At 52.2% G+C, this 18,730-nt stretch overlaps 1 protein-coding gene across 6 annotated transcripts in view; it reads right to left on the bottom strand.

Moving 5' to 3' along the window:
* TMEM63B (transmembrane protein 63B) overlaps positions 1-18,730 on the bottom strand; it is a 95,114-nt gene that overhangs the window by 18,224 nt on the left and 58,160 nt on the right. For all 6 annotated transcript variants that reach the window (XM_067564721.1, XM_067564719.1, XM_067564722.1 and 3 more), the window contains 7 exons: positions 10,870-10,960; positions 9,759-9,796; positions 2,680-2,822; positions 2,134-2,185; positions 1,670-1,778; positions 1,036-1,106; positions 28-108 (listed from right to left, as the gene is read on the bottom strand). In XM_067564721.1, coding sequence (XP_067420822.1) covers positions 28-108; positions 1,036-1,106; positions 1,670-1,778; positions 2,134-2,185; positions 2,680-2,822; positions 9,759-9,796; positions 10,870-10,960 — 585 coding nt within the window. The remainder of the gene's footprint in view (positions 1-27; positions 109-1,035; positions 1,107-1,669; positions 1,779-2,133; positions 2,186-2,679; positions 2,823-9,758; positions 9,797-10,869; positions 10,961-18,730) is intronic.

Here is an 18,730-nt window from a genome sequence, read left to right as displayed (position 1 = left end):
CCTGTCCACACCTGCCCTAGGCTTTACCTCTCTGCATCAAGGAACATCAGCCTGGCCACGTTGTAGCAGGGGCGCGCCTCCAGCACAGTGCAGTTGGAATAAGCCTCCCTGTGAACAGGAGACAACCCCAGGCTCTTTAGTGATGAGGTTGAAAGCAGCAGCTCGAGCAAACCCTCCAGCAGCCAGTGGCATCGCAGGGGGTCTGTGGGAACCCAGACTGCACTCTCAGGCCCAATCCCAACCATCAGGGAATTCTGCTAAAGCCGTGCACAGGGGTGGGGGAGTGAGCGTCCACGCACTCCGCCCGGATGGGGAGGAGAGCACCAGTTTGGGAAGCAGTGCTCTTGGGCTCCCAAAGAGGCCGCTTCAGTCCTTCGTCCCTGGAAGAACCAGGGTCTCATTGTGGGGCTTCCAAAAAGAGGTGGTGGTGATGGGGAGGGAGGAGTCCTCTGTAGTGTTAGAGAGGCTCCAGGTGTACTTCGGCCCCCAGCTCATCTCCTCCCCTGACATCCCTTGGTTTGGTTGTGCTCTGGGGATCTCTGCAGGGACAGGGCTGGCCTTCAGGGTTCAAAATTCCCTCTCCCTGGAGGGCTGGGACTAGAGCTGCTTTCTATATTGACTTTTTGACAAAAAAAACCAAACACCTGTAAACCAAAAACACTCAATTCAGAAATGCCATCACAGTGCCTCATGGGAGTTGTATTTCTGGTGCCTCATGCCTGCATTCTCCTCTATGAACCAGGCTCCCCTGCTGGACAACATCACCCATGATGCACTGCGGCCTTAGATTCCCATGAGGCACTGCAGTGGTTCCACAGAAGTGGAGACTCTGGTGTGTCATGGGAGATGTAGTCCAGCCCACAGAATAGGCTGTAGGCATGAGGCACCTGAACCACAACTCCCATGACACACTGAGGTGACAATATATAATTTTTTTTAAATTAAATTTTTCCAGTTTTCAATTTTTTGCCAAAAAGTTGAAATTTCCCACAAAAAAGCAGCTCTAGCTGGGACCCAGCACATGCTCACACTCACTCAAAATGCTTCTTGATCTTTTCCGACTCAGCATATTTTGAGATCCCATTAATAAAGAGAGTTCGCTTCACCTGGAAGAGACAAAAAGGCAAGGGGAGGTGAGGGCAGCCTGGGAACCCAAGCTAGGACGGCACCAGAGACCAGGCTGTGGCCAAGGGATGAAGCTGGGTCAGGGGAGTGGCTCATTTTTTCCTGGCAGTGCCCAGGGTTCCACATTTATCAGGCTGCCTCCGACTCCCCACTGGTTGGCACGTGGGCAACCCAATACATAGCCAACATTTGCTCCAGCCCAGGATGTGACCTGGTGGGGTTGTTACACCATGGCTGCCTGAGCGGAGACAGGGTGGGGGCATTAATTATAGGTGGCGAGTTGGCTTACAGCAGGGGAACCCAGAACGTACCAAGCAGAGGCAGTGCCTAGCAGCAAGGGACAGAATATTGCACACTGGCTGCTGCAGCTCAGCTCATCTAGTGGGAGCCCTGGAGACCCTGGGACTATTGTTACAGTGGCATCAGGGGCGAGGTGTGGGCAAGAACCCTGCCTGGGGAGTCACACCCAGCATGAGCAAGAGGCGTGGCTAGGGTGGCAGAGACAGGGAGGCTGGAAGAGCAGAGAGCCCATGACCAGGCTTACCAGGTCATCCTCTTTGTAGCGCATCTTGGAGGTGTGCCGGCGCATGCTGTACACCGTCAGCAGTAGGTACAGAAAGGCGAAGGACGTGTGCAACCACAGCAGGTTATTCCTGTCACCAGAGAGGCACCACTCAGTGGGAGGCCACCCAGCCAGTGCAGCAATACCACCCCCACCTTGTGTGTGGCCAGTCAGCCAATGTGGGCTATCCCACACACCAGGGCCAGGCTATCCAGCCAAGGGCAGTGCACCCGGGGACAGTCCAACTGGCTGATATGGTGCATGCATCCCGAAAGGCTGTTCCCAGGCTCTTACTCTGGAGACAGGAGCTGCTGGTGCCAGCTCTGCAGGGTGAGCTGGGACAGCAGCAGCAGGGGAAGTAGCCTTCCTGGAGCAGCACTCCCTCCCTGTGGCTCCATCTGATACATGCCAAGGGCCCCGCTCCATCCCCTCCCTCCTAGACATACCCAGAATTCAGGTTAGCAATAGTCGTTCTCCCAAAGCTGTAGGCGTTGTTTTCTGGGGAGAGAGGGACAGACAGAGAGACAGCTTGAATCAAACCCAGCAGGAGCTGGTTTGGGGTGCTTGGACTGGTGAGGTGGGGCAGAGCAGGGCTGCTCTGGGAGTCATACCTGCAATCCCCATTAAACATGAAAGGGTCATAAGGTGATGTTTGTGGGCACCAGTTTTCCTGGCTGAGTCGCCCTGCCCCCAGATGCGACGGGGTGAGGGCTCAGCGGGCTGCAGTGGGGTCGCGGGAACTGGGACATGTTTCCCCAAATATGCCATCAAGTGTGAAGCCAACTCTCCCCCCAAAACAGCATCCCTGCCACCCGGGGGTTCCCACCTGCCATTGCAGGACTTCCAGGGCAGGAAGCAATGCTCCATCACTTCTAGAGCCCGTACCACTGTGAGGGCTGGTGCTAGGCTCCAGTGAGCAAGGCTAGCGCCGAGCAGAACAGGCTAATTCCCTTCCAGAGGTGGGAAAGCAGCAACAGCCCTCCCCCGCTCACCTAGCAGGTCCCCCGAGAAGTTCACAGGCAGCACGATGCCCACGGAGAGCACGCCCACGGCCACCAGCAGCCCTATGATGTGCCGCTGGAAGGAGAGATAATGGACTGCGTCGGCTCCGCACTTATCCCGGATCTCATCATCCCTGGCAAGGACACAAAGGCAGTGAGGCATCATCTAATAAGGATCTGGAGCCAAATCCCAATAGCCCTTCAGTGCCCCGTGCCATGGCATCTACATGGGTCAGGCCTAGGACCTTAACACCAGGAACACCAGACCCTAAGACCAGAGCTAAAGGAGTTCTAATGAGCCCATCGCTTAGAGGAGCTGCAGAGCCCTCCATCCTAGCCCAAGAAGTGGCCAGTTAGGGATGTCAGTGCCTTGTAGTCTGGCCTTTCACTAGCTCAAATAGAAACCCACTAGCCAACATCCATCTGCTGCACCTGTACCCTGGTGCTCCCAGTCCCTGCAGGATGGGGAAGCGAGGCTTGCTCAGGGCATCATGCACAGAGCCACTGCCAGGCAGCTGTGCCAATGCTATCCACTGTCACTTTAACCACGTCAGGTTGCCCAGCTGTCAGAGGGGGTTATGCATGCTGGCTCCACATAATTTACGAGCTAAGGATGGAAAGCGCTAGAGAAGAGCTTAAGGGCATCTTCTTCTCAAGGTCCTGGTAGGTTCTCCTGAACTTCTTTGGCACTAGATCCCACTTTGAGAGCAACGTACACAGCAGGGACCATAATGAAGCAAGAAAAAAAAGGTTACTAACCTTCCATATCTGTTGTCCTTTGAGATGTGTTGCTCATGTCCATTCCAAGTAGGTGTGTGTAGGCATGCCTCATGCACAGTCACTGGAAGGTTTTTCCCCTAGTGGTATCCGTAGGGTTGGCTCTAGAGTCCCCTGGAGTCTCACCTTCCTGGCCCCATATATAGGGCCCTGCCGACCCCCCGTCTCTTCATTCCTTCTTGCTGGCTGGGGTAGGCAGGTGGGTCTTGGAATGAACATGAGCAACACATCTCGAAGAACTGTTATGGAATGTTAGTAACCGTCTTTCCTTCCTCGAGTGCTTGCTCATGTTGATCCCAAGTAGGTGACTTCCAAGTAGATTCATAGGAGGAGGGGATTGGAGTTCAATGACCTGCGGATTGCAGTACCGCTCTACCAAATGCAGCATCGTCTCTGGCTTGCTGAGTAATAGCATAGTGTGCTGCAAAGGTGTGAATAGACGGTCACATCATGGCTCTACAAATGTCTTGGATTGGGATCTGAGCAAGGAATGCTGCCAAGGCCACCTGAGCCCTTGTGGAGTGAGTGGTCAGGGCTGGGGCCAGTATTTTTGCCAAGTCATAACATGTCCTGATACACAACGAGATCCACAAAGAGATTCTTTGTGATGATATCAAAAGGCCTTTTGTCCTGTCCGCTATTGCTATGAAGAACTGCATTGTTTTTCTAAAGGGTTTAGTCCTCTCAATATAAAAAGCCAAAGCCTATCTAACATTGAGAGAATGATCCCCTTTCTTGGCTGTTGGCGTCTGGCTTTGGGTAGAAAACCGGAAGGAATATGCCTTGGTTTGAGTGAAATTGTGACACCACCTTTGGAAGGAGAACCAGGTGAGACCTTGTCTTTGAAGAAAATGGAAGAAGGCTCAGATGTGAGGGCCCTGAGTTCTGTGACTCTCCTGGCCGAAGTTATGGCCACTAGAAAGCTACCTTCCAGGATAGATAGAGGAATGAGATGTTGCTAGAGGTTCGAATGGAGGATCCATCAGTCTTGATAGTACAAGGTTGAGATCCCATTGGCGAATTGACTGATGCGTTTGAGGGTATAACCTGTCTAGATCTTTAAGAAACATCCCACCATGGGGTTGGCGAAGACCAAACAGCCTGGAATGCAGGGATGAAAGATTGTGGCCAGGTGGACCTTGATTGATGACACCGACAGTCTCTGCTGTTTGAGATGTAACAGATAGTCCAAGATGAAAGGTATTGACAACAGTGCAGAAGGGTACTCTGCCCGTGCTGACCAGATGGGAAACCTCTTCCACTTAGCCAGGTAAATGACCCTGGTGGAAGGTTTTCTGCTGCCGAGGAGGACCTCTCTGACTGGTTCCGAGCATTCTAGCTCCAGAAGATTCAGCTATGGAGCTTCCACAACAAAGGCAGCTGTGGTCCTGAGTGATCAAGTCCCAAGCAGCAGACTGATAAGAGTTTCCACTGAGGGGCTGAGGAGCATGGTGTACCAGTGTTGGTGCGGCTATGCTGGGGTTACCAGAATTATGGAGGACCTTTCCTTCCTGACCTTGAGCAGGAACCTTGTGAGCGAGCGGGATAGGTGAAATACATAGAACAGATAGCCTGTGATTCTGGAAAGAGCAGAAATACATGCAATACATGCACTTCCTGTTGCGTCTCGTCACAAACAAATCTATGTGGGGAACTCCCTACCATTGGAAGATGTCGTTCACCACATCCAAGAGGAGAGACCACTTGTGGGTGGAGGAAGACCTGCTGAGGTGGTCCGCCAACTCGTTCTGAGACCCAAGCAGGGAGGATGCCTCAAGGTGAATTGAGTGGGCTATGCAGAAGTTCCAAAATTTGAGGGCTTCCTGACACAGGAAAGAGGAGCATGCTCCACCCTGTCTGTTTATATAGAACATCGCTGTTGTATTGTCTGCCATGACGGATATATATTTGCCTTCCAGGTGGGCTTAGAAGGTCTGACAAGTCAAGTGTACTGCCCTCAGTTCTCTCACCTTGATGTGGAGTGAGAACTCTGCCTGGGACCAGAGGCCTTGTGTCCTGAGCCCCACTAGATGCACTCCCCAGCCCATTGCTGAGGCTTTGGTGACCAGGAACAGCAAGAGGTAAGGTGTGGAGAGAAGGGGACGCCTGTGCAGACTGACTGTGGGTGAGCCACAGAGGGAGGAAGCGAGACTACCCTGTCTATGTGGTTGTGGGTCAGATGATACACGGAGGCTAGCCAAGCCTGGAGGAGTCTGAGAGGTAGTCTGGCATGCTGAACAATATATGTGGATGCCACTAAGTGCCCCAGCAGTTTCGGGCCGTGGTGTTGGGGTACCCTTTTAACTCTTCTGTGATGGAGCATATAGTCCAGAATCGAGATTCTGGAAGAAAAGCTTTGGCCTGTTTCGAATCTAGAACTGCCCCTATGAACTCTATCTTCTGAGTGGGAGTCAGGATCAACTTCTGCACATTGAACAGGAAACCCAGCTTGGCAAAGGCTGAACTTATCAATTGAACATCTGCTTCCACCTGTGCCTTGGTGAGAACTTTGCCCAACCAGTTGTCAAAGTACTGACAGACTTGCAACTTCCGCTTCCTCAGGAATGCGGTGATGACTGCCAAACACTTAGTAAACACTCGAAAAGCTGCAAGGAAGTACTGTGAACATGTAGGGGGGTCTGGCTGACTATGAACCGAAGAAATCTTCTGTGACTTGGAATGATTGACATGTGAAAGTACGCATCCTTCAGGATGAGGGAAGCGTACCAATCCCCTGGATCCAAGGATGGAATAATCAAGGCCAAAGAGACCATGCAGAACCTCAACTTCTTCATGAATCTGTTGAGGTTTCGTAAGTCCAGAATGGGTCTGAGACTGCTTTTGGCTTTGGGAATTAGCAACAAACCTTAGCTCCTGAGGAATCTCCTCCACTACTCCTATCTTTAGGAGTGCCCGCACTTCTTGGATTAGAAGTTGGTCGTGAGAATGTTCCCTGAAGAGGGCCAGAGGGTGGGAGGTGGAATGGGTGCGGGAAACTGAAATTGAAGGGAGTATCCCAGTTCTACTGTGTGTAGCACCCAAAGAGCAGATGTGATCTGGGCCCACGCATGGTAGAAGTGGGATAGTCGGTCCAAAAAGAATTGGGGCGAAGGATCTGAGTCGTGAATTAGTACGCCGCCTTCGGGTGCATCCTCAAAAGTTCTGTTTGGAACCAGAGGATTGCCTTGCCGGTCCAGGGCTTTGGCTGGTGGAAGGCTGAGAGAGTCTCCTCCTGTAATTTCTGTCCCTCTTACGGTTACACTCCTGCCTGGGTTGGGATTGGGAGAACTGAGGCAGGGATTGAGGTTTGAAATGTGTCCTCTGTGGTGCTGGAGTTTGGAGACCCAAGAGCTTTAAAGTAGCCTGAGAATCCTTTAAAGCTGTGCTGTGCAGTTTTGAGTCTGTCTGCTCCGAGAACAGCACTGGACCATATTGTGTGGGAATCCTGAGGCTTGTAGCCATGAGCTCCGACACATCGCTACTGCTGATGACATGGTGTGAGCTGCGGCATCCTTCACGTCCAGTGCCACCTGAAGCGAGGCCTTTGCAACTGCCTTGCCTTCCTCTCTTACAGCCGTGAACTCTGCCTTGGTATAGACTCCGAGAACTGGGACATAGACCCCCCAAGAGTTAAAATTGTATCTGCTCAAAACTGCCGATACGGAGTTGGAGCCCCCCATAGAATACATCTTTCTACCAAAGCGGTCCAAATTTTTTAGCATCCTTTGCCTTTGGCGTGGGGCGTTGCTGACTTTGTCTCTCATGCTCATTGATCGCTGCAACTATGAGTGATCCTGCTGGGGGATGAGTATACAGGTATTCGTGATCCTTTGAGAGTACAAAGTATTTTTCTCTCTACCCTCTTTGCAGTTGGAGGCAGAGAAGCCGGAGTCTGCCATAGTGACTTGGTTGCATCACAAATGGGTCTTTATTAATGGCAGTGGTACCCTGGATGGGCTTGCAGGGGCTAGAATGTCTACCATAGGGTCTGCGTTGTTGGTGACCACCTCAACATGGAGCCCCAAATTCTGCACCACCCTCCTCAAGAACTCCTGATGAGCCCTGTCATCATCTGCAATCGGTGCTGCCGAGGACCCCACTACTGCTTCAGCTAGGGACAAAGAAGATGACGCTCTGACCGGGGCAGTCTTTCGACCTTCTGCTTGCAGAGGGTCCCAGGGTGCTGGTTCCTCTAACTCAGTGCCGGTTTCGACATGGTGCTTGGTGCCGGGTGTGGCATCGTACTCAGTTCTGGTTCCTGTACCATGCAGTAGCATGTCACCTGATTGAGGTGAGGGATGTCTGCTCCCAGAAGCGAGCGTTAGCAGCCATCCTGATTATGAGCCCGGTGGAACGCCCAAGGGGTCCAAAAGGGCCACTGCACTGGCATTTGCCACTGCACCAGCCAAGGCATGGGGAAAGGCTGACCAGCCTCAATCCCCTGGTGCTGCCTCTCTGACCGGTGCTGGCTTCTTCTAGAGGAGTAGCACTTCGCTTCAGAGTCGGAGCCTGACAACTTGCTTCTCAGGGACCAAGGCGGTGCGGTTCCTGACGGTGCCGGAGAGATGGCGACTGCGGCATCGTAGCCGGCTTTCCCATGGACAGCTCCAGGTGTTTTCTGACACCGGTGGTCTGGTGCCCAGAGCACGGTCGCGCCTGAGAAGGGACAGTGGTGCTGTGCTATCAGTTCCCTGGCCACTTCAAAAGTCTCCGACGTGGAGGAGAGCTGTAGTTTCTCCTTGCATGTCTCCCTGGGTTGGGAGGCCAAAGGCAGCAGACTTGACGGACCCCCTTCCTGGGGCCAGTCAATAGTGCCAGGGCCAAGAGGACGGCACTTGAGTGGCCCGATCCAGGTTGCACTCTGCTCGAGCCCTTACGTCATGTCATTTTGGGCATCGGCGAGCACCCCCCGTCTGTTCTCTTCTACTTCTTACGTGGTACAGGGGATTGTGAGTAGTGCCATGCCTGTGAGGTGTCCCACGTTGCTGGTCATCCATGACGGTGCCGAGGGTTTCCAGACACAGAGTCCTTCCTCGGTGCTGTCTCTCTCATGGACGCCGGTGCACTCTGCGCCGAAGCTGATGTACTAGGTGTCAGCTCGGCACTGAGCGTGATCAGAGAGTGGACTCCAGAGGATGAACTTCAATCTCTGACTCCTCTCCTTCTTTGTCCTAGGGTGGAATCCCCTGCAGATCTTACAGCGATCCCTCTGATGGGTCTCCCCAAGGCACTTACGACAAGCAATATGGGGATTGCGCCTGGGCATGGGCTTCTTGCAAGCCTTGCATGGTTTAAAGCCAGTGGAACGAGGTATCTCCTGCCCCAGGGAATGGAGATGACCCCAGCAAGCGGGGTCCTAACTAACTAAACCAACTATAAATACAAACTAACTCAAACTATTTGACTATTTACAGGTATGAGTTCAAACAACCACTAGGAAGACGCTTGCAAGAGAAGATCGATGTTCCAGCGACCGTCACGTGTGGCAGGAAGGAACTGAAGAGACGGGGGATCGGCAGGGCCCTATATATGGTGCCGTGAAGGGGCAACTCCAGGGGGCTCCAGAGCTGACCCTACGGATACCACTAAGGGAAAAACCTTCCGGAGACTGTGCATGCGGCGTGCACACAGCTACTTGGAATGGACGTGAGCAAGCACTCGAAGAAGAAAGGGGGGTTTTGCCTCCGAGCAGGAGAGATTAGGGGAGTGGGGGGGAAAAGGTTTGTGACGAGGCACTGGAATGGGACTGGGTGTCCTGGGCTACGAGACCGTGGGCAAGGCTCTTAGGCCCATCTGGACAGCTGTTGAGAGGTTTAACCCCAGTGCGGGCAGACAGCGAGCATGTTAAAACCAGCAGTGTGACCATGGCAGTGCAGGCAGTGGTTTGGGCTGTCTGAACACATACCCAGGGGCCAGGTGTGTTTGCACTTGAGGAGAGCTAGAGCGTCTGCCTACATGCAGCGGCATTCACACCTGCACAGACATACCCTTAGTCTCTTCGTGTCTCAATTCCTCATCTATAAAACAGGGATAATAATCCTTTGCCTGCCTTTTCTAGCTGGACTGTAAGCTTGTTGGAGCAGGGGCTGTCTCCTGCTACATGCTTGTACAGCACCTAGCACAAGGGGGCTTTGATCCCATTGGGGCTGCTAGGTGCTAGGACAATGCAGATAACAAGCAACAACCACCACCTCACAGCTCCACAGGGTCAGGTCTCCACTGCCCCACTGGTCTATGGGTCCTGGCCCTGACTAAGCTCTCAAACCAAGCACCCGGATTCAAGGGCCACTTACTTTATCCTGAAGATGGCCGTCAGCCAGGAGCAGAAGCCCTGTGCAGAGAGACAATGGGAGCCCCAGGTTACTGAGGGTTCTCTCAGCCCTACTCCCCCTCACCAAGGAAACTAACCCTGCTTCTCTCTTCTCCCCAGACAATATAAGGCTCGTCTTCCCTGTTTCCCCGGGCCCAGTGGATCCCTGCCAAGAAAGGGAAGCCGAAAGGACACACGGACCACAAACGCCCAGGTATGTAGAACTACGGATATGCCCATCTGCGGTAGGTCCCAGGTTATCCCGACACATCAGTCGCTCCCGTGAGTATGACATGCGCCAGGCTCTGCTGAGCTGCTGGGCAGCAGTACCACCAACTGGCTGGTCACCCTCCCCGGTGAGTCAAGAGGTCAGAGCAGCCATTTTGCTACATTACAGTGGGCGGCGGAGCCAGTGCAAGGGTTGCCAGTTAGCACAGGAGCTGTCAGGAAGTCAGCTGTCCCAGTGCAGGGTCACGTCCCCTGGGGACACCTCAGCCATCGGACAGGAGAGGAGGAACACACGATGGGCTAGAGAGGCAGCAGGAACTGGTATGGAGCGCATCTGGACAGAGAACCTGGGAACCACCCTCCCATTTGTCGGCATACTGGACCCTGCCGTCCCATTTCACCACAGCTGCTTCTTACAGGAGAAGGTGGCAGCAGGGAAACACTCATAGACATCTAGCTTGTAGTGGGTGTTTAGCAGCTGGATGTGAAGAGGAAGAGCCAGCAACCTGTGACCAGCCACTTCTCCATGGGACAACAGTTTGCTATTGGGATGTCTATTCACTGGTTGGGAGCATGTGGCTGGGACCCTGGACTCCTGGCTTCCTTTTCCAGCTGAAGGAGCAGAGTATTATCTAGTGGTTACAGAACGGGACTGGAAGCCAGGACTTCTGGGTTCTATTCCCACACTCATTTACTGAGTGGCTTTGGGCAAATGGCTTCCCTTCTCTGTGCCTCAGTTTCCCTTCTGCAAAACAGGGATGATGACACTGCCCCACTTCTGAGGGGGCTGAGAGACTTGGCTAGCATGCGATGGGCTATGGAGTTGCTCAGCAGGCAAGCATTGGATTATTTTTGCTGCTACTCACATTGTCCCTCTGGTCAAAGTCCACGGAGCTGGAGACAGAGGTGAGGCGCTCGTAGCGGTCGTGGTTGTCAGAGTGCAGAGCGGATGCCACGCTGAAATCACAGAGTGGGAGAGGGTTAATGAAGAAGAGGAGAGAAACTCAGCCAGGAAGCAGCACCCAGAAGATCAGAGGTTAATTCAGGTCAGTTTGCCCCAGGCTAGATGGAGAAGCTGAGAGAGCAGAGAGAGGACAGCAGTTAGTGGAGAGCCCCTCCTCAGGTAGCACTGTTCAAACTGGCCTCCAGGGGGTGTACTGCAGCACACAGGGCCAGCTACACACACACCCAGTTCTGCCCCCACCTGCGCCGTCACAGGAACAAACAGAAGGGGAGCACGTGAGAGCAGCTTCCCTTTCCTTCCACTCTCCCTGCTAACCCCTCGCTCCCAGGCCTGGCCGGTGACACCAGCAGCAGCTCAGACACAACACCAGAGAACATGAAGTGTCTGTGCACGTGCACAGGCGTGAGGGAGGACACAGTATACTACAGCCATACCCACTAGTGAGGAGGGGCTTGCAAAGGCTGCCACAGGAGGAGAGATTAGGACCCGTTAGTTTAGAGAGGCAATGAAAAAGAGGGGATCCACTAAAGGGATACACAACAACAAATGATTGTATGTTGGTCAGTTGGGAGGTCTTGCTTTCCTGCTTATAACATGACAGCAAGGGGGTGCCCCATGAAATTAAGAGGTAAACTTGAAAACTTATTAAAGGAAGAAATATCCCACACAATATGAACAGTACCTGTGGAACTCTCTGCCACATGATATTATTGAACCAAGAGCTAAGCAGGGTTAAAAAACATAAGAATGAGACATTTATAGGAATAATATACATCACAGTTACTAGCTAGGATAGAAATGTATGAGGGCTATAAATATTTCAGCTGATCCTCAATTGCCAAGGCTTCCCATATGGGGAGGTTATTCTACAACTGTCCACTAGAGCGGTTCTTGGACCTTCTTCTGAAGCACTGGGTGTTGGTCAGTGGTTTTCAACCTGTGGTCCGCAGACCCCTGGGGATCCGCAGACTATGTCTATGATTTCCAAAGGGGTCAGCACCTCCATTCAAAATTTTTTTAGGGGGTCTGCAAATGAAAAAAGGATGAAAACTACTGGTGTTGGTGAATGTTAGAGATAGGATCCTGGAAAAGACAGATCATTGGCATAGTTCAATTCCCATGTCCCTCTGGATGAATGAGCGAGTTGGTGGGACAGAGAATTAACATACATTCATTTCCCCCTTTCCCGTACGCACACACACAGAGTATAGCAAATGTATTAATGCAAAGTATTATAAAATACTTCATTTCAAGGATCATTCCATATGGCAGATAAAATTCAACGTTGATAAGTGCAAAGTAAAACACATTGGAAAAAAAATCCCAACTATACATATACAGTGATGGGTTCTAAATTATGTTACTCCCCAAGAAAGAGATCGTGGTGTCACTGTGGATAGTTCTCTGAAAACTTCCACTCAATGTGCAGCGGCCATCAAAAAGGCTAACAGTTTGTTAGGAACTATTAGGAAAGGAATAGAAAATAAGACATAAAATATAATGCCACTATATAAATACATGGTATGCCCACACCTTGAATACTGTGTCCAGTTCTGGTCACCCCATCTCAAAAAGCATATAGTGGAACTGGAAAAGGTTCAGAGAAAGGCAGCAGAGATGATAAGGATTATAGTACGGCTTTTATAAGAGGAGAGACTATAAAGATTATGGCTGTTCAGCTGAAAAAAGAGATGACTAAAGTGAGATCAGATAGAGATAAAAGAGGTCTATAAAATTATGAATGGTATGGCAAAGGTCAATAGAAAAATGTTATTGACCCTTTCACAGAATACAAAGACCAGGGAGCCCTCAATGAAATTAATAGGCAGCACAGCAGGTTTAATGCAAACAAGAGGAAGTATTTTTTCACACAACTAATCTGTGGAACTCATTGCCATGGGATGTTGTAAAGGCCAAAAGTATAATTGTGTTAAAAAAATAAATGGGTAAGTTCATGGAGTATAGGTCCATCAATGGCTATCAATGGCCAAGATGGTCAGGGACACAACCCTATACTCAAGGCTGCCCTAAACCTCTGACTACCAAAAGCTGGGCATGGAAGACAGCGTGGATCACTCCATAATTGCCCTGTTCTGTCCACGCCCCCCTGCAGCTCTGGTATTGGTCACTGTTGAACACAGGCTACTGGGCAGTATGACAGTTCTTATGAAGGGGCTTTACAAATCTTACCCCCACTCACCTCATCCTTTTGGGGAGGTGGGTCAGTATCATTAACCTCACGCTTCAGAGGCACAAGGCGGGGAGGTAACTTGCTCAAGGTCACACAGGAATCAGTGGCAGACCTGGGAATGGAACCCAGGCATCCTGACCCTCCCCCCAGTGCTGTTCTATTCCTAGAGCAAGTTACGTGTGCAGTGTGTGTACAGAATGTCACAGCGAGCATAGATGCACTGCTATTATTCATTTCCCATCAGGGGTTGGCCAGTAGGGGGCAGAGCTCTTGCTCTGGTGAGAATAGCCTGTAGTGGCAGAGATCAGCAGTAGTGCTAAGCCCTCACTCCCACCATGACCAACGTCCGGATGGACCAGAGGACCCAGATCATGCTGGACCACTGCATGCTGGGACACTCACTCTCTATTTCCCTATTAAAGAGGGTGGAAGGGGATGTCATGGGCCACACTTCAACTATCCCTGTCCTATTTCCTCCTTGAGTTCCCCCATTCCCTACCCTCAGTGTCTCTTCCCTCGTTCTCTGATCCCACCTGCACACTCCATCATGAATCCCCCTCATGCTTTGCAAGCTGGTTCAAGAGCAGAGGGCTTGTGAACCTTGGGAGTAGCAGTGTGACCCCCCATTCCAACTAGAAACCTGAGAGCTGGGAAACCCAGGGGCAGGTGAAAGGAGAGGTCTAGCTGAGCCAGGAGTCATTCCCTGCTTCCCAAAGCCAGGCCCAGCACAGCTTGCTCCCCAGCCTTAGCTGAGTCCATACTGCAAAGTCTGGCTGGCATTCCCTTCTCAAAAGGGCTAGGAAAACAGAGGCAAGACAGTGTGTGTGGGGAGCAGGGTTACCAAGAATATAAGAATGGCAATATGTGGTCAGACCAATGGTCCATCTAGCCCAGTATCCTGTCTCTGACAATGGCCCGTGCCAGATGCTTTTGGCAGTTGGAGGTTTAGGGACACCCAGAGTGTGGGATTGTGTCCCAGACCATCTGTGGCTAATAGCCACTGATGGACCTACACTTCATGAACATATCTAGTTCTTTTTTGAACCCAGTTATACTTTTGGCCTTCACAACATTCCCTGGTAACGAGTTCCACAGGTTGACAACTGTGTTGTGTGAAGCAGTATTTCCTTATGTTTGTTTTAAACCTGCTGCCTGTTCATTGCATTGGGTGACTCCTGCCTCTTGTGTTCTATGAAGGGTTAAAAAAATAACACTTCTTTATTCACTTTCTCCACACCAGTCATGATTTTATAGACTTCTATCACATCTCCCCCGGAGTCGTCTCTTTTCTAAGATGAAGAGTCCCCTTTTTAATCTCTCCTGTTATGGAAGCTATTCCATACTCAGTCATGTTTGTTGCCCTTCTCTGCACCTTTTCCAATTCTAATATGTCTTTTTTGAGATGGGCGACCAGATCTGCATGCCGTATATTCAAGCTGTGGGCATGCCATGGATTTATATAGAGGCATTATGATATTTTCTGTCTTATCATCTATCCCTTTCCTAATGGTTTCTAGCATTCTGTTAGCTTTTTTGGTTCAGTTGCATGTTGAGCCCGTGTTTTCCTAGAATTATCCCCACTGACTCCAAGATTGCTTTCTTGAGTGGTAACAGCTACTTTAGATCCTTTCATTTTATAGGTGTACTTGGGATTATTTTTTCAATGTACATTACTTTGCACTTAGCCACACTGAAGTTCATCTGCCATTTTTTTGCCCAGCCATCCACTTTAGTGAGATTGCTTTGTCACTCTTCACAGTCAGCTTTGCACTTAACTATCTGGAGTAATTTTGTACAGTCTGCAAATTTTGCCACCTCACTGTTCACCCCTTTTCCACATCACTGATCAGGGTTAAGTAAATTGTTCAGGGGAGGAAGCAATTTTTGCCTGCAAGAGGTGGTGATGGAAGGAAACCAGGCCAGAGAACATAGTGGTGAACCTAAACAGGCACTTGGGGCTTGAGCAAGGGGCAGTTGGCTGCTGAGGAGGTGAGGGGGAAGCCTGTGATTATCTGAGGTGGGAGGGAGCAGGACCCTCAGAGAATTCTTGCAGTGAAGAGGGGAGGTTTGGAGGTGGCTGAGCGCCAATAGGCTCCAGCAGACAGGGACCTGTTTCCAGGAACACACAACAGCTGGAATACAGCACATGTTCTGCCAGCTGCACTTCAGTTCTGCAGCACGGGCCCTGAACTTCATAGCCATTTGCTACAGCAGATTCTGGGGCAGCTTCCTACTGAAGCATCCAAGACTAGCTGACGTGGGACATGGACAATGTCTCTCTTTATGAGCAAAGACCAAGACGGCTGTTCACCTGTGGCCCACAAGCTGGCTGCCGTTCTGGACAAGGACATGGCGCCGGGGGGCAAAGGAACAGTTAAAGTCACCACAAGAGACCACAGAACTTAAAAAGTGTGTGTCGGAAGGCAGCAGTGGGGGAGTCCCAGCAGGCTGAAACCTTACCAGGGGAAAGGCTGGATGAATTGAAGGACGTAGGAAAGCCTGGCAGCAATAGGAACAGAAGGAAACATGTGGAGCAGTTCAAACCAGACCCTCAGAACAGGCACTAGAAGGCAGAGGATCAGATAGAGAAGAGCCCAAGGGAGGGCAGGGGCCCAGCAAGTGACCAAGAGGCAAATGGTCCTCATTAGTGACTCCAGGGGAAGGACCATGGCCAGAGACACCTGTGACCCAGCTAAAGGAATCAGGATGATACATGCTGCCTGCCAAGTGTCCCGACAGGAGACTGGAGAAGAGCAGAGCAGCTCCTGCAGAACTTGGCTCTCCCTCCATCCCAGCTGTCACCTACATAGGAGCTAATGCCAGGAGGGAAGGGTGATTAGAAAGTATTAAGGAGGGCTTCAGGGGTGTGGGAAATGCTGATGAGACAGAAGCATGCAGGTCTGAGGCTGCACATGCAGACACACCCCTCCGCAGGGGAGAGCCGTCTCTGTACTGCCCTGGGAGAGACTAGCTGGGATCCCGCGCTTGGCCCCTCACTTCCACATGCTTTATGTCCTGGAGCAGGGAGGGGCTGGCTCTGCAGCTGGGTGACTGAGCTCTGTCCTGGGCTCCTCGTTTCCGGAAAGACAACAAGCCGGCAGTGTTCAGGGAAGAGCAGCGAGGGATCAATTTAGGGAACGGAGTAAGAAGGATTAACTCTGACTAGCTCAGCTCAGCAACGAGGGAGCGAGTGAGTTGAGTGGGAGGAAGGCTCCAGTCAATAGATCAGCAGAGGAGAGGCTCTGTTTAGGGGGATGCAGGGGGCACAACTAGCGACAATGCTGCACCATTAACAGAAGGATTATTCAGAAGGACACTCAGGAGACACTTCCTGACAGTGAGAGGCACTGGGCTCCCCCTGCCTGCTGGCAGCCCCGGCAATTGGGACATTTAAAGCTAGGCCGGGCAAAGCTCTAGCCGAACTTGCTGTAGGGCGTGATTCCGCCTGGTCCCCAAGGGCTGGTTGAGATGGGCCCGGGCAGGCCTGCCCCATCTCCATCAGCCAGGATTCGATTTCTGCGCAGCTGTGACTCACTGGAGGAGTTAATAATCCTGCGCACGAGGCCACGGACACACACAGGACCCACCAGGGGGAGCCAGTGGGCAACGTGTTGCCAGGCAGACGATGGGGAAGGTTTGCGGCGGTGTGACGTAGGCAGCTGCGTGGGTAGGGAGCCCTGCAGGGTTGTGAGCTCCCACTCCTACCTGAGAGAGGGGGGCTGGCATACAGCTAGCCTTCTCCTTTGCTTCAACTTACACGGGTTAGCTGACTCACTGGCTGCAGGGGGGGCTCCTTGGGGCGCAAGCAGACAGACAGGTGTGTGCAGAGACAGACGGACACATCAGAAGCGACACAAAAAACACACCACATCTTTTCTGGGAGGAAGCTGCCAGATATTTGCTAGCAAGGAGCAACGTTGCAGCGGGAACCAAGAGCTGGGCCTACCAGGCTCACTGGGGCCGGTGTTGCTTCTTTGCGGGCGCTATGTCCCAGCTCATCACGGAGATCCAGCATATAACTGGGGGAGAGCAGCTGCTGCCAGCCAGAGAGGAGGACAGATCCAGCCAAAGTTTCCTCCAAGTCATGGAGATCAGGGAGGTTAACAACACATCCAGGTTCAAGTGGCAGGTCTGGGAGACCCCTCTCCGGAGATCACCTGCAAGGGCAGACAGCAGAGAGGCTCCCAGTGAGACCTGCACCTGCTGCTGGGCAAGAAAGAGGACAGAAGAACTGGGAGAGGCAGGAGAAGCTGCGGAGTCTCCCAGGATGTGTTCTGCTCTAGGCCCCAGTAGTGGATGGTGTGAAAGCTCTGTCCCATTGCTGCTGCCTCGCTCACAGTAACGAGGGGACTCAAAGACCAACCAGTAGCTGCCAGCATCTCCACGTGCAGCATCCCTGGCTGGGTCTGCACCTTCCCCCAGCCAGCAGCAGGGCCAGGAGGGATGGGACTTCTCCGTAGGTGAGGCCCGGCCCTCACATTGTTGGCAAAAAGGGCAGATAAGCTGGGAACAGCTCGCCCCACAGCCTCACCAAGTGCAAGGTTCAAACACAAGAAGACCTGCAGGATTCGGGACAAGCACAAGATGCCTTCTCCCTGTACAGGCCCCCACTGCTATCGGCAATAGCCCTCCTCCTGTAGCCCCCACACCGGCAGCACAGCATTAGCCTGAGTCTCGCCAGCCAGCCATGGGACGCATGCAGGAGGATGAGCAACTGGGCACTGGTGCTTCCTGCATCATCCCAAGGGAGGCAGAGACACAAACGAGGGCCAGGCGCTTTCTCAAGCCAAAGGCCACAGACCGTGGCTCTGCATAAGTGCGCCAGAGTGGGGGGGAAATGACAGGACTGCCCTCATGTCCCATGCCCACCACCCCTGCCACTTGGCTCCAGTGCGGAGCAGAGCAGCAACGTGAACCTGACAAGCACAGAGCGCTCCCGAGACGTTGTCAGGTTCTGTTGCTGCCTTGCTTGCCCCTGGAGCCGAGCAGATACGCCGCTTTGCTGTGTCACTGTGTACTGCCTCCCACCCTGGTCCTGAGTGACCAACCTCTGCTCTGCGGGGAAAGCCAATTACTCCCCCAGCCAGTCTAGCCAGATAAAAGCAGCACAAGAAACACTCAGTGATCAGACCTAAGCCTTTGACTGCTGGGACTGGATGACAGGGAAGGGATCACTTGATGATCACCTGTTCTGTTCATTCCCTCTGAAGCACCTGACATTGGCCCCTGTTGGAAGACAGGATACAGGACTAGACGGGCCATTGGTCTGATCCAATATGGCTGTTCTTATGTTCTAGACTGCAGCTCTGGGGGAGAGGGGCATTTTTAAGAAGACGCCAAAATGCAATGGGACATCTCTGGTGGGGAAACAAGAAGAATGTGTGGCTGTATGAGAGACTATTCAGAGTCGGGCTGACCGGCCAGCATACTCACTGCTGTGCTCTACAACGGGCAGTGCCTACCAAGCCAAGGTACCAGATGATGCTAGCAATGGGTCTGTAATAAGAAGCTCATGTCTGCTCTACTGGCTGAGCTGGAGGGAGAGATTGGGAAGATGGGACAGTGCACGATG

This window comes from Emydura macquarii, unplaced genomic scaffold, assembly GCF_026122565.2.
Source record: "Emydura macquarii macquarii isolate MOO-44397 ecotype Brisbane River unplaced genomic scaffold, CSIRO-AGI_Emac_v2 contig_2676, whole genome shotgun sequence".
NCBI classification, from domain to species: domain Eukaryota; kingdom Metazoa; phylum Chordata; order Testudines; family Chelidae; genus Emydura; species Emydura macquarii.
Note: the sequence above shows the minus strand (reverse complement) of the source record. Positions and strands in the feature narration are given on the sequence as shown.